At 47.7% G+C, this 16,033-nt stretch overlaps 1 protein-coding gene across 1 annotated transcript in view; it reads right to left on the bottom strand.

Moving 5' to 3' along the window:
• Positions 1-16,033, bottom strand: part of bmp6 (bone morphogenetic protein 6) — a 124,802-nt gene that overhangs the window by 40,315 nt on the left and 68,454 nt on the right. Inside the window, exon 3 of the mRNA XM_078216821.1 lies at positions 14,084-14,232. Coding sequence (XP_078072947.1) covers positions 14,084-14,232 — 149 coding nt within the window. The remainder of the gene's footprint in view (positions 1-14,083; positions 14,233-16,033) is intronic.

Here is a 16,033-nt window from a genome sequence, read left to right as displayed (position 1 = left end):
TGGTTAGCACTGCTGCCTCACAGTGCCAGGAACCCAGGTTCGATTCCCAGCTTCGATTCCCAGCTTGGGTCACTGTGTGTGCGGAGTCTGTACGTCCTCCCTGTGTCTGCGTGGGTTTCCTCTGGGTGCTCCGGTTTCCACCACAGCCCGAAAGACGTGTTGGTTAGGTGGATTGCTCCTCACCTTGAACTCGTGTTCCCTCGTGACTGACCCTTCAACGAAGGGGTACAGCTGCTCCCTATCCAGCCTGTCCATGCCCCTCAAATCATAGAATCACAAAATCCCGACAGTGCAGAAGGAGCCCATTTGGCCCATCGGGTCTGCACCAACCACAATCTTACCCAGGCCCTATCCCCATAACCCCTCATAGTCACCCCACTAATCCCTCTAAGCTAAGTACACTAAGGGGCAATTTAGCATGGCCAATCCACCTAACCTGATATCTTTGGACTATGGGAGGAAACCGGAGAACCCGGAGGAAACCCACGCAGACACGGGGAGAATGTACAAACGTCACACAGACAATGACTCGAGGCCAGAATTGAACTCGGGTCCCGGGAGCTGAGAGACAGCAGTGGTAACCACTGTGCCACCATGTCTCTTGTACACTTCGGTCAAGTCGCTCCTCAGTCTTCTCTGCTCCAACGAAAACCACCCAAATCTCTCTTCATAACTTAAATGTTCCATCCCTGGCAGCATCCCAGTGAATCTCCTCTGCACCCCCTCCAGTGCAATCACATCCTTCCCATAATGTGGCGACCAGAAGTGCGCACAGTACTCCAGCTGTGGCGTCACCAAAGGTCTATACAACTCTGACATGACTTGCCTGCTTTTGTAATCTGTGCCTCGACTGATAAATCTTTTTCACCACCCTACTAACATGCCCTTTCACCTTCAGAGATCTATGGACAAACACACCAAGGTCCCTTTGTTCCACAGAACTTCCTAGTGTCATGCCGTTCATTGAACACGTCCTTGTCAAATTATTCCTTCCAAAGTGCATCACCTCATCTGCCACTTATCTGCCCATTGATCATCCTGTCTATATCTTCTTGTGGCCCTGGACACTTCACCTCACTGTTAACCACCCAGCCAATCTTCGTATAATGCACAAATTTACTAATCCTACCCCCCACAAAGTCATCTATGTCGTTTTTACAAATGACGAATAATAGGGGACCCAACGTAGATCCGTGGTATGCCACTGACTTCCAGTCACTCAGTCTTCTGTCATCAACCTCTGTCTCTAACAACTGAGCCAATTTTGAAGCACTATCAAATTACCTTATATCCCACGTGCATTTGCCTTCTTTATAAGTGTCCTATATTAAACCTTGTCAAAGTCTTTGTTGAAATCTATATAGACTACATCAACTGCACTACCCTCATCGACATACCTGGTCACCACCTCAAAAGATTCATCAAATTTATTAGACATGACCTCCCTTGGACGAAGCCATGCTGACTATCTCTGATCAAACCTTGCCTCTCCAAGTGGGGATAGATGCTCCTTCAGAATTTGCTCCTATAGTTCCCCTACCACTGACATGAGACTCATTGGCCTGTAATTCCCACGCTTATCTCTATAACCCTTCTTAAATAGCAGAACAACATTAGTTGTTCTCCAGTCCTCTAGCACCTCTCCCATGCCAAATAGGAATTAAAATTTTGAGTCAGAACCGCCGAAAATTCTTCCTTTGCCTCCCACAGCAGCCTGGGACACAATTCATCTGGACCTGGAGACTTGTCCACTTTTAAAGCTGCCAATAGAGTCATAGAGGTTTACAGCATGGAAACAGGCCCTTCAGCCCAACTTGTCCATGCCGCCCTTTTTTTTAAACCCCTAAGCTAATCCCAATTGCCTGCATTTGGCCCATATCCCTCTATACCCATCGTACCCATGTAACTATCTAAATGCTTTTTCAAAGACAAAATTGTACCCGCCTCTACTACTACCTCTGGCAGCTTGTTCCAGACACTCACCACCTTGTGTGTGAACAAATTGCCCCTCTGAACACTTTTGTATCTCTCCCCTCTCACCTTAAACCTATGCCCTCTAGTTTTAGACTCCTCTACCTTTGGGAAAAGATATTGACTATCCAGCTGACCTGTGCCCCTCATTATTTTATAGACCTCTACAAGATCACCCCTCAGCCTCCTACACTCCAGAGAAAAAAGTCCCAGTCCATCCAGCCTCTCCTCATAACCCAAACCATCAAGTCCTGGTAGCATCCTAGTAAATCTTTTCTGCACTCTTTCTATAATAGGGTGGCCAGAACTGCACACAGTATTCCAAGTGTGGCCTTACCAATGTCTTGTACAACTTCAACAAGACGTCCCAACTCCTGTATTCAATGTTCTGACCGGTGAAACGAAGCATGCCGAATGCCTTCTTCACCACTCTGTCCACCTGTGACTCCACTTTCAAGGAGCTATGAACATGTACCCCTAGATCTCTTTGTTTTGTAACTCTCCCCAACGCCCTACCATTAACTGAGTAAGTCCTGCCCTGGTTCAATCTACCAAAATGCATCACCTCACATTTGTCTAAATTAAACTCCATCTGCCATTCATCAGCCCACTGGCCCACCTTGCAGAAGGAAGCCATCTGGCCCATCGCAAGGACTCTGCGAAACAGTATCCCACCCAAGGCTCCACAGCGCCCTATCCATGTAACCCCACACATTTTCCATGGCTAATCCATCCAACCTATACATCTTGGGATACTAAGGGGCAATTAGCATGGCCAATGCACCTAACCTGCACATCGTGGGACTGTGGGAAGAAATCGGAGCACCCGGAGGAAACCCATGCAGACACGGGAAGAACTCCACACCCGAGACCGGAATTGAAACCAGATCCCTGGCGCTGTGAGGCAGTAGTGCTAACCACTGTGCCATTCTGGGAGTCACATACCCACGCCACTCTCCAGCTATCCAAACTTTCTCCTGAACGCCCAACTGGATTTCTCAGTAACTGTCTTGTATTTATGATCTCCAGCCCTGACTGTGTGGAGTTTGCACACTCTCCCCGTGTCTGCGTGGGTTTCCTCCGGGTGCTGCGGTTTCCTCCCAGTCCAAAGATATGCAGGTTAAGTGGATTGGCCATGCTAAATTGCCCCTTAGTGTCAGGGGATTAAAAGGGTAAAATACGTGGGGTACGGGGATAGGGCCTGGGTGGGATCGTTATCGGTGCAGACTCAATGGGGCGAATGGCCTCCTCCTGCACTGTAGGGATTCTATGACTTTATCCTTGAGTGGAAACATCCACACCTACTGCTATCAAAACCTCGTTCTTTTAAAAAGACCTATGTTGGGATATTCCTCGGCCTTCTCATTTCTTGAAGAGACGTGGCCTGCTCTGACAAACTTTTTTACCAATGAGACCAAAAGAATTTATTTGAATCAAGTACAACATTTTCAGGTCTTCACAATGTATATTACAGAACTGTACTGCACTCATTAAGCACTAAAGAATTTCACTCCCCCCTCCCCTGGGAGTGTTACTGAAATGTTATTTGTCCGACAAGATTCTACTTTCAAAAATCTTAAATGAACAAAACATAATTTTCGAAAATAAAACAACACACCAGACAATGCAGCACTGCAACTTCGAGATATCCTCAAATGAAAAGTTGCAGACATGATTATGTAGAGGGGTGTGTGGGATATCAAACCAGCAAAGGTTTAGTTATTGTATTCAAGATATCTGCTCTTAAACGGATTTCATTCCCTTTCGCTAAATGGTGTTTGAACCATTCCTGCTCCGGCCAGTTGCTTTTTATTGCCTCTCTCCTCTCCATAGCTAACTGATCCCCCAAACTAGAGGAAACAAGTCTTTCCTATATACCCTATCTCAAGCAGGCTGCCTTATCTTGCACCGTGTCAAGCTCCTTGAATGTTGTTGGAGCTGCATTCATCCAGGCGAGTGCGGAGTGCTACATCAAACCCCTGACTTGTGCCGTGTAAAAGGTGGACAGACCGCATCTAAAGATGGTTGGGCCTAGGACACCCTGCAGTGATGCCCTGGAACTGAGATGACTGACCTCCAACAATGACAATCATCTTCTTTTGTGCCAAGTATGACTCCAACCAGCGGGGCAATTTACCCCTCCCGATTCCCATCAACTCGTTTTACTAGGGCTCCCTGATGCCACACTTGGTCAAATGCTGCCTTGATGTGGAGGGCAGTCACTCGCACCTCGAGTTCAGCCCTTTTGTCCATGTTTGAACCAAGGCTGTATTGAGGTCAGGATCTGAGTAACCCTGTCAGGACTGCATCACTGAGCAGGTTGTTGAACAAGTGCCACTTTATAGCACTGTCGATGACCCCTTCCATCACTTTCCTGACAATCATCACTTTCCTGACAATTTCCTGAGGCGCTAATTGGTTGAACTGGCTTTTTTACCCCATTTCTTGCATACAGGACAGACCTGGGCAGTTCCACATTGTCGGGTAGTTGCCAGTGTTGTAGCTGTACTAGAACAGCTTAGCTAGGGGCGTGGCAAGCTCTGAGGCACGTCTTCAGCACTATTGATGGAATATTGTCATGGCCCATTGCCTTTGCAGTATCCAGTGCCATCATTCACTTCTTGATATCACGGAGTAAATTGAATTGGCTGAAGACTCACATCTGTGATGCTGAGGACTTCTGGAGGGGGCAGAGATGGATCATCCACTCGATACTTCTGGTTGAAGATTGATGCGAATGCTTCAATCTTAACTTCTGAACAGATATGCGGGGCTCCTCCATCATTGAGGATGGGGATGTTTGTTGAGCCTCCTCATAACGTTGAAGGCCACTCATTGTGGCTTCAAGTTTTTTTCCAATTCATTTGTGGGGCATGGGCGTCGCTGGCTGGCCAGCATTTATTGCCCATCCCTAATTGCCCTTGTTCAGAGGGCAGTTGAGAGTCAACCACATTGCTGTGGCTCTGGAGTCACATGTAGGCCAGACCAGGTAAGGACGGCAGATTTCCTTCCCTAAAGGGCATTAGTCAACCAGATAGGTTTTTCCGACAATCGACTCTGCTTTCATGGTCATCAGTAGATTCTTGATTCCAGACATTTGTTTTTATTGAATTCAAATTCCACAATCTGCCGTGGTGGGATTCGAACCCAGGTTCCCAGAACATTAGCTGAGTTTCTGGATTAATGGTCTAACGATAATGCCACGAGGTAGTTGGCTCCCCTCTGTATTGCTTGTACAGTTTGATCCAACCAAGCCAGTGGTATTCACCTGTGATACATCACCATATGGAGTGGGAACAGTTTTGTCCCACAGGTTGCCCGATGGAGCAGAAAGACCAATTATCTTTGCATCGAGAACATTATCAGATGCAGAGCAAAAGTCTTCTCAGATAGACAGAGAACGTTTGGCAGTAATTTATGCAGTGAAGGAGTTTCATCAATATTTAACCAAGTGAGAAAATGCTGGAAAATCTCAGCAGGTCTGGCAGCATCTGTAGGGAGAGAAAAGAGTTGACGTTTCAAGTCCAGATGACTTATGTGGAGAGGCTCGTGTTAGATTGTGCCACCCCAAGGAAGACTACGTTTATTACAGGAATTGCACAATACACACCATGGACAAAGCAGGATGAAAGCACTCGCCCAAAGTTATGTTTGGTGGCTGGGCATTGATAAGGAAATGGAAAGAATGGTCAGCTAATGCCCCAGTTGTGAAGCTCTACAGGTACGGGCGCCACTGGCAAATATGCATCCTTGGCCAAGTAGGTCTTGAGCAAGAATGCATGAAGACTCCAAGGAGGAGTGTGGTTGAGTGGCTCCTTTAAGGGGCCAATCCCTGAGGGCCACCTGATCAGGTCAGATCCAATGGAGAGGCAGCGTGGGAAGCCGAGCCAATCATGTGCAAGAGGGCATGTCCCAGTCAGGGAGGAACCTCATTTGGAGCCAGGGTAGAATGGAGAGTAGATGTGTACACGGTTCTATCAGACCCATTTTTGTACATACACATATATATATAAATCATTGGTAATAAACCCTTTATAATCTACTGATGACTATGAAAGCATTGTTGAAAAAACCCATCTGGTTCACTAGTGTCCTTTAGGGAAGGAAATCTGCCACCCTTACCTGGTCTGGCCTACTTGTGACTCCAGAGCCACAGCAATGTGGTTGAGTCCCAACTGCCCTCCAAGGACAACTCGGAAAGGGCAATAAATGCTGGCCATCCAGCAATGCCCATGTCCAAAGAATGAATTTTTTAAAACGCAGTACCGGTGACTGTAAGGCCTGCTTTACTTTGACAAACACCTCTTTGTTTCTCTCCCCACTTCCAACACTGATACTTCTTCAAAAACTGATGAAGTGGGGTTAAGATTGTCAACACATTTTGTAAGAATCTGCCAAAATAATTCACCATTCCCAGGAATGATTTTAACTCCAATATGTTTTTCAGTTGTGGAACATCCTTAATGGCTCTAACTTTATCATCCAAAGGATGTAATCCCTTAGTGTCTACCCCGAAACAGAAATATGTAACTTCATCCGCCTGGAAGTGCACGTCTCTCTTGAAGACGCCCACTTTCTTTAAACCTTCACAAAACTTCCTGTAAGTTTGATCTGCGCTCCTCAGGTGAGGCTCCTGTACTTAGGCCGTCACTTTGATACACCACCACGTTAGGAATGCCCTACAATGAAGTTCCCATCATATGCTGGAAAATGGCATAGGCCGATGAAACTCCGAAAGGTAAACCTGTATGTGTAGGCAAGGCGGTTCCTGACTCACTCAATCTCAAGGATTGGAGGCCTTTCTGATGATATCAAAATGTCTGCTCCCCATGAGTGGCTGTGGCTCCTGTGTCGACTCCCATTTTAAGAGATATACCATTTACCATCCAGGCTCCCTCACTCGGAGGCACCTTATTGAGTTGGACCTGGTTTGAGGGATACGACTTGGGTCTCTTGTCAGGCTCCTCATCCAGTTTTTTGTAAAGGAGTTAAACTAACCATTGTGGGTTTCTTCACAAGTTCTGTCCAGACCTTTTCGTTCTGCACCACTCTTGTAAGCAACCCTTCCTATTACATTGATAACATACTAAGAAGTCTCACAACACCAGGTTAAAGTCTAACAGGTTTATTTGGCATCACCAACTTTCGGAGCGCTGCTCCTTCATCAGGGAGTGATGATGAAGGGGCAGTGCTCCGAAAGCTCGTGCTACCAAATAAACCTGTTGGATTTTAACTTGGTGTTGTGAGACTTCTTACTGTGCCCAATCCAGTCCAACGCCGGCATCTCCACATCATTGATAACATACATAATCTCGGCATTGGCAAGCTTCTTGGGAACGTTCTCCCCCATTTTGAAAATGAGCTTCCACCCCCGGTGCTGTTACCCCCTTCTCAGACTCTGCTGCGCTGCACTCGGGCTGTTCTTCGCAACAACCACTTCCTGCCACAAACGGTTCACCTCCTTGGACATGCCTTGTAACTCACTTATGTCCTGCTCAGCACATTGAGTCACCTGGGCCATCTCCACAGTTTTTTCTGAAGAGACTTTGGTCTCAGCCGTAATTCCTGCCGTATCATGAGGTTGTTTATACCACAGACCAAACGGTCTCTTAACATTTCTCCTAAAGCTGGGCCGAATGCGCAGTGCTCTGCTAACCCTATTAATCTGGCCACGAAGACATGAGACTGTCTCCCCTCTCTGCTGATTGAAATTTATATCTCAATATAATGATGGAGGGTCAGGTCTCAAAACTATTTAAAGTTAAAGTTTATTTATAAGTCACAAGTAGGCTTACATTAACACTGCAATGAAGATACCGTGAAAATCCCCTAGTCGCCACACTCCAGCACCTGTTCAGGTACACGGAGGGAGAATTTAGCATGGCCAATACACCTAACCAGCACGTCTTTCGGACCATGGGAGGAAACTGGAGCACACGGAAGAAACCCACGCAGACACGGGGAGAACAGGCAGACTCCGCACAGACAGTGACCCAAGCTGGGAATTGAACCTGGGTCCCTGGCGCTGTGAGGCAGCAGTGCTAACCACTGTGCCGCCCCAAAGGTGCAGCTGTGTGACCCAAATGGGACATGAATCCATTTTGACCAATTCGACTATTGAGTCAAAAAACTGTCTGGAGCGTCAGGTGGTGTAAGACTCCTTAATGGGTTGTAAGGACATTCATCCTGCAAGCCCCAGTAACCTCGACAGCAAACAGATCGTTGCTTGACTGGATTCAAATAGTTTGGGGTCTCCACAAGCGGCCACGGTGCGGTTGCCAGTGGCTGTCCAGCTGTCAGATAGGTCCATCACTGCAGCCATTAAATCGAGCCCATTTCCAGCACTGTTTCCCACAACACAACGCCACTCCATTAAGGTGGCACAGTGGAACAGTGATGAGCACTGCTGCCTCAGTGCCAGGGACCCAGTTTTGATTCCTGGCTGTGGGGAGTTTACACCTTCTCCCCATGTCTGCGTGGGTTTCCTCTAGGTGCCCCGGTTTCCCCCCTCACTCCGAACATGTGCGAGTTAGGGTGGATTGGCCACGCTAAATTGCCTCTTAATCTCAGGGGGTTGGACAGGAGAGGCGATGGGCTTGTGGTATTATCACCAGACTATTAATCCAGAAACTCAGCTAATGTTCTGGGGACCTGGGTTCAAATCCCGCCACGGCAGATGGTGAAATTTGAATTCAATAAAAAAATCTGGAATTAAGAATCTACTGATGACCATGAAACCATTGTCAGAGAAAACCATTTGGTTCACTAATGTCCTTTAGGAAGGAAATCTGTCATCCTTATCTGGTCTGGCCTACATGTGACTCCAGAGCCACAGCAATGTGGTTGACACTCAACTGCCCTCCAAGAGCAACTAGGGATGGGCAATAAAAGCTCAATAAAAGCTGGCCAGCCTTTGACACCCATGTCCCACGACTCAATGAAAAAAAAAACACATGGGGTTACGGGGATGGGGCCTAAGGGGGATTGTTGTCAGTGCAGGCTCAATGGGCCGAATGGCCTTTTTCTGCAGTGTAGGGATTCTATGATTCTGAGTTTGGCTGAGAAGATGCCAGGAGAGCAATTTTAAAGTTAAAGTTAATTAATTAGTCACAAGTAAGGCTTACATTAACACCGCAATGAGGTTGCTGTGAAAATCCTCTAGTTGTCACACTCCGACGCCTGTTCGGGTACACCGAGGGAGAATTTAGCGTGGCCAATGCACATAACCAGCACATCTTTGGACTGTGGGAGGAAACCCAAGCAGACACGGAGAACGTGCAGACTCCACACAGACAGTGACCCAAGCCGGGAATTGAACCCAGGTCCCTGGCGCTGTGAGGCAGCAGTGCTAACCACTGTGCCACAGTGCTGCCCACTCCACCGGTTATTTGCCAGGAAAATGGGCAGTTAGGAAAAGAAAAGTCAGATGCGCACTTCAGATTTGACCTCAAGGCCCATTCAGGTTTCAAAGCATTTCTTTAAATGTGTCTCCAGCGACTTCCAGGAGGCAAGTTAGATCTGGAAATAGAGTGTGGGAGACAGAGCATAATATGTGTATGTGCGGGTGTGTGCAAGTGGACAGAATGTGGGCTACACCCTGAGACCCAGTTGTACCAGCTCTCGAACAGCCTGACCAGCGATCCTCAAAAAGTAACTCTGCTTTTTGTTTTTCTTTATATAAAAATAATATTTTTTTTCCTAAAACGAGCCAGAGAGGCCCAACCTGCTGACTGATCCGTCAAAGTTTTCCGACCCCAAGGAGCTGTCGAGACCAGTGGCCGCAGCTCGCTTCCGAATTCAAATGAGCGCCTCACCTTGAAAATGGCCCCATTTTGGACACAGTTTGTAAAGGTCTCTTTGTGCAAAGACAAGTGTTATTCATCTGTTTACAAGGTGTGGCTCCTGGGTGAGGGTGGCAGGGGGAGGGAGGGAGGCTCGGCTGAACATGGCAGGTGCCAACTACTTTGGTCTGGCACTAATTCGTGACCTGACCAACCTCCATTCTGTAGGTGAAAGCTCTGGAGACAGTATTTACTCACACCAGCCAGGACGCGAGAGCCAATTGAATGACTGTTGTGCCAATAGCTCACACCTCCTCCTCACACACGCCCACTACTCGAAAAGCGTTCCGCCATACATCTCAGAAAAACCTTGGCTGCGAGTTTTCCCAATCCGACCAGACATTTGGCAGCTGCCTGCGGACGTGTGGTAAACATTCCTCCAGCATGGAGGCCAGCTTTGAAACCGACTGGAACCTGAATCCTGTGAGGAGGATTTCCGGAGAAGGTGTCAAATGGGACTTTTCCATCGTTTCGACCACGAACCTCGGCTAGGGGTGGGGGGGCGGGGGGGGGGGCATCGGAGCAAGCCAGAGCACCACGCCGTGCCCACAAAATCTCGCCAGCCAGCCTCTTGTGGGCAAGATGACAATTTACTCCAGAGTCTGGCTTACGGGTACAACCGACACACTGTAAAGATTTGAAGAGATTGGTGACTCGGCCCAAAGGGCAATAAATGCACGTGCCAGCCTCATGGAATCAAAGCATCGGATTTCTCCTTCAACCAGCTACATGGAAATAAGTTACGTTTCAGGTCCACGGCTCTCACTCCCGTCTGCTGGGCATTGTGCCAAAGATATGCGGGTGAGGTTGATTGGCTATGCTAAATTGACCCTTTGTGTCAGGGGGACGAGCAGGGTAAACATGTGGGGTTATGGGGATAGGGCCTGGGTGGGATTGTGATCGGTGCAGACTCTATGGGCCGAATGGCCTCCTCCTGCACTGTAGGGATTCTATGATTCTAAACACGGACGAGATTTTGGATCAATAGCATCTGGTTCCTTCAGATGAAGGAATCTCAGTACCAGGTTTTGCGATCCGCTCAGTTTTCTGGCAACACTTCCTTACCCGGCGAATCTACTGCTTCCAAATATCAGAACAACAAAGACAGAAAAGTCCCACTGAGCGACACACAGCTCAGTGTCCAAGGTCATTTAAAAGGGGTGTAAGGGATAAGTTTTCCCACACAGAGGGTGGTGAAAGCCTGGAAGGCGCTACCGGAGGCGGCGGTGGAAGCAGATCCTGTAACAACGTTCAAGAGGCATCTGGATAGATACATGAATAGGCGGGAATAGAGGGATATGGACCAGGTAGATGAAAGAAAATATTAGATTAGAGAGGCATCTGTGTCGGCACAGACTTGGAGGGCTGAAGGACCTGATCCTGTGTTGTATTGTTCTTTGTCAATTCTTGATCTGTGCCATGTTATTTGTAGGGGAGCAGGACCATTTGAGGCCTGGGAGGATTGGGGGGGGCGGGGGCTCTTTCGAGAGTCACCCCAGGCCCAGGTACTGGCCCCGTGCTTCTGTGAGCAATGGCCAACGGCGCAGAACCAGCAAATTCCCAGCAGCAATGGCGGAAGAGCCAGAGCCTCAGGAAGACAATGACTGCTTACAGATTTTGTCAGGAAGAAGCTTTGCCTTTCCTTTAAGTGCACAGGAGGAACGCCGTGGGAAACCATTTGGTATATCCATATCCATGTTCAGTGGAACAGAAAACGGGAGACCTTGCTGAGCGACAGAAAAGGAGACATGGAGACACAAGCATAGGGCGTGTCCTTGGTCAGATCATTACTACCAAAATGTTACCTGACCTAGATAAGGATAAAGGAGAGCTGGGGTTGGGGGATTGCAGGGTGAGGGCAGGGGGTACTCCATATAATTGACTTCTTATCTTGTATTTGTCCAGATAAAATATTTAGGACTGGTGAGGAACCTTAATCGAGATAATAAATAACCTTCAAGCATTTTTGATCATCACAAATAGTCTTACATTAACATTGCAAAGAAGTTACTGTGAAAGTCCCCTAGTCGCCACACTCCAGTGCCTGTTTGGGTTCACCGAGGGAGAATTTAGCATGGCCAATGCACCTAACCAGCACATCATTGGGACTGTGGGAGCACCCGGAGGAAACCCACGCAGACATGGGGAGAACGTACAGACTCCACATAGTGACCCAAGCCAGGAATCGAATCTGGGTCCCTGTTGCTGTGAGGCAGCAGTGCTAACCATTGTGCCACCTTGCTGCCCCAGGAAAAATGGCTCCCTTCCCCTTTGCAGTTAAGCTTTATGAAGAGTGTTCGGCTGTTCAGAATCCAATGGCAAAATATTGGGATTCACTCCAATGTGGTCGTGAAAAGATGGTGTCCGATCCCTTCCCCGTTTGAACCCCATCCCTATTGTGGACCGGCAGACCCAGGCCAGGTCGGCAGCTAACTCCTTCACTCCGTCATTTCCCCTTTTATGAATTGCTTCGATTCTGCCGATTAAACCTGCAGGGGGGCAAAAGTTGTAATCCACAGGAAGGAACCAGAGGATCCCGAAAGGAATATTTCCTGCATTCGCGTCAGGAAGAACGGTCAAGCTCGCGAGCTTCAGCAGAGATAAAAACCTGCCAAAAGCCAACTAAAAATAACAGAATGGTTGCATGCTGGAAACAGACGCAGCACTGTCAAGAGAAAAGATTACATCTGCAGCACTGTAAATACAGATGGGATGGAAAAAGAAAACATGATACTATCATACAAAACAGCTTTGGAAGACAAGTCACTACTATTCATAAAGGAACATGCACTCTGCCAAGTTCCTGGATATACAAATTTCCTGCATATGCACATTTTATAGCTCACTCGATAATCTTGCCACAGCTAAAGGGTTTCTCCTCAAACCCCTCCTTACAATAATCCAAGAGGAAATCAATTGATAAAAAACATTTACTCCCTAAGACGGGAATTATTACCGAAGTAGGTCATAGAGTCTACAGTGCAGAAGGTGGCCATTTGGCCCATCGAGTCTGCACCGACAACAATCCCACCCAGGTCCTATTCCTGGTAACCCCATGTATTTACCTTCCTAATCCCCCTGACACTGAGGGGCAATTTAGCACAGCCAATCCACCTAATCCGCACATCTTTGGATTGTGGGAGGAAACCAGAGCACCCGGAGGAAACCCACAGAGACATGGGGAGAACGTGCAGACTCCGCACAGTCACCCGAGGCCAGAATTGAACCCAGGTCCCCAGCACTGAGGCAGCAGTGCCAACCACTGTGCCATAGGGGTGACAAAAATTAATTGACTGGACTCAAAGAGGCAGATTTGATTCAACTTAATTCCCAAGGAATACCGTTTTTCAGAAATTTATATTAAAAAAAACACAACAGGAAAGGCGTTGGGAAGACACGGCAGGTTTGGGAATCCAACACTTTGGCATACCAAAGTGGACCCACGTTGGATTTGAGGTGAGGGGCAGGAGGTTTCGGGAGGATGTGTTGACAGAGGGTGGTGACAGTCTGGAATGCGCTGCCTGGGAGGGTGGTGGAGGCGGGATGCCTCATATCCTTTAAAAAGTACCTGGATGAGCACTTGGCACGTCTTAACATTCAAGGTTGTGGGCCAAGTGCTGGTAAATGGAATTAGGTGAGAGATCAGGTGTCTCTTGCGTGTCGGTGCAGACTCGATGGGCCGAAGGGCCTCTTCCGCACTGTATAATCCTACGATTCTGTTTCTCACTCCAAAGATGCTGCCAGACCTGCTGAGTTTATTCCTGCACACTGGATGGCACAGTGGTTAGCACTGCTGCCTCACAACGCCAGGGACCCGGATTCGCTTCGGCCTTGGGTCAGCCGTCTGTGTGGAGTCTGCACGTTCTCCCCGTGTCTGCGAGGGTTTCCTCCAGGTGCTCCAGTTTCCTCCCACAGTCCAAAGGTGTGTGGGTTAGATTGATTGATCATGCTAAATTGCCCCATAATGTCAGGGGGACGAGCAGGGTAAATACATGGGATTACGTGGAGGGGGCCTGGGTGAGATTGTGTTGGTGCAGACTTGATGGGCCAAATGGCCTCCTTCTGCACTGTAGGGATTCTCAAATACAGATTTAGCTATTAAGGGGGATATTAATAGTAGGAAAGGAGACGTCACTCTCATTTTAACTTGCACAACTTCACAATATTACTTTGTGCGACAGTTAACGCTTAAACTTAAAAGCAATGAGGCAGGCAACACAGGGAAGTTGACCCTCCGTTTGTAAGCAACAGAAATGCTCATGTCTACCCACCATCCATGGTGTATACATGCAGCTGGAGTCCCAGGTTGTGCTGTGGGCTCATCACCCATAGGTTGCTCGTGGCTGTGATGTCAAAAACCTGCCAGCCTTCTTCCGAGGCCCAAACCACCCGAGTATCCAACAGGAACAAATCGCTGTCCCTGCCAAAGGGGAGGGGAGAAAAAAAAAGTAGTGAACTTTTGAGTCTCAGAACACTCCTGAATAAAACCGCAAAGGTTTTCACACTTCACCACACAGTCAGATTTCCAAAAATAAACTCCAAATTCTTTTTGGATAGAAATTTACGACAAAAACACCCATCACCAAAACTAAATGGTATTTTTGATCTTCACCCACAATTGATGAGTGCCAGATGCTTACCAAATGTCTCACCTATGCCGTGCCGGCAATTGAATCAATATCAACAAAGCCAATCTTTCCCTCTCTATCACTGGGAAAATATTCAACTCCCTCCATACACAAACCAGGAAGGCCGGACGCACGCTCTGCCCTAGAAAGTTCCAGAGCTTCTCCCAATGGCATCGAGCACAATAGAGTTTGCACCAACTCTCTGACAGAGCATCTCACCCAGGCCCACCACCCCTTACCTCATCTCCATAACCCTGAGCATTCAGCATGGCCAATCCACCTAACCGGCACATCTTTGTGACTGTGGGAGGAAACCGGAGCACCCGGAGGAAACCCACGCAGACATGGGGAGAATGTGCAAACTCCATACAGACAGTGACCCGAGGTCAGAATTGAACCTGGTCCCTGGCGCTGAGAGACAACAGTGTTAACCACTGTGCCACCATGCCAACCACTTGTCCAAAGTGTTCCAGACCATTAATCAAGTTTATGAGTTCAAAACCCACCAAGCCAGTTGAGGAAGTCAAATTACGTTTATAAGGAACCGAGAATCATTTAATAGTGATAACGTAACTACCAAATTTGTTGTAAGAATCTATTATTTAGGGAAGGACATCTCGTTCCTCACCCAGTCTGGCCTATACGTGATTCCAGATGCACTGCAAGGCGGGTGACTCAACTCTTCTCTGAAATAGCTTAGCAAACCATTCGGTTGTTACAAACCGCTCCATTAAATTAACCTTCACCACATGGACTGTGGTGGCTCACCACCACCTCCTGAAATTGTGGTCAGCACTGCTATCTCAGCGCCAGGGACCCAGGTTCAATCCCAGCTTCGGGTCACTGTCTGTGCGGAGTTTGCACGTTCTCCCCGTGTCTGCGTGGGTTTCTTCCGGTTTCCTCCCACATACCAAGGATGCGCGGGTTAAGTTGATTGGCCATACTAAATTGACCATAGTGTCAAGGGATTAGCAGGGTAAATATGTGGGATTAAGGGGATAGGGCCTGGGTGGGATTGTGGTCGGTGCAGACTCAATGGGCTGAATGGCTTCCTTCTGCACTGTTGGGATTCTATGAATAAATGCTGGCTTGGCCAGCGACACCCACATCCCAAGAATGAACGAAAAAAGAAATTTGGGGATCTGAGTGAGACACCTGCTTGAGTCAGAGTAAAGCAAGTGTCTGCAGTTTTAAAACGCACAAGGAGAGGTGGAGGTGTTAACTTTGGAAAGCAACCAAAAGGCCTACAGGAGCTGGCTTTCTTGATTGCTTTCAAAGACAGAAGGGAGGGTGGAGCTTTGAGCATTGAGGATGTTGTTATTCTTAAGAATTACTGACTGAAGGAAGGAATTAAAGCAAATTGGGTGCAATTTGGCAATTAAGTGGCACAAAATTTCACCAGCTCCTCAAGGCAAGGATTCAAGATGAGGCACTGTGTGCACAAATTAGGGATAGACTAAGTGATTGCAGTATTAATTATCCAGTTACTCAATTGACTGATTGGGGTTAGTAAATCTTGATGGAGGCAGGGGGGAAATATTTATGAATATGAATAATTTTTTTTGTCTAAAATATCTCAGTTGGTAACACATT

This window comes from Mustelus asterias, chromosome 7, assembly GCF_964213995.1.
Source record: "Mustelus asterias chromosome 7, sMusAst1.hap1.1, whole genome shotgun sequence".
NCBI lineage: Eukaryota > Metazoa > Chordata > Chondrichthyes > Carcharhiniformes > Triakidae > Mustelus > Mustelus asterias.
The sequence above is the reverse complement of the archived record's forward strand: the minus strand, read 5'-3'. Positions and strand labels throughout refer to the sequence as shown.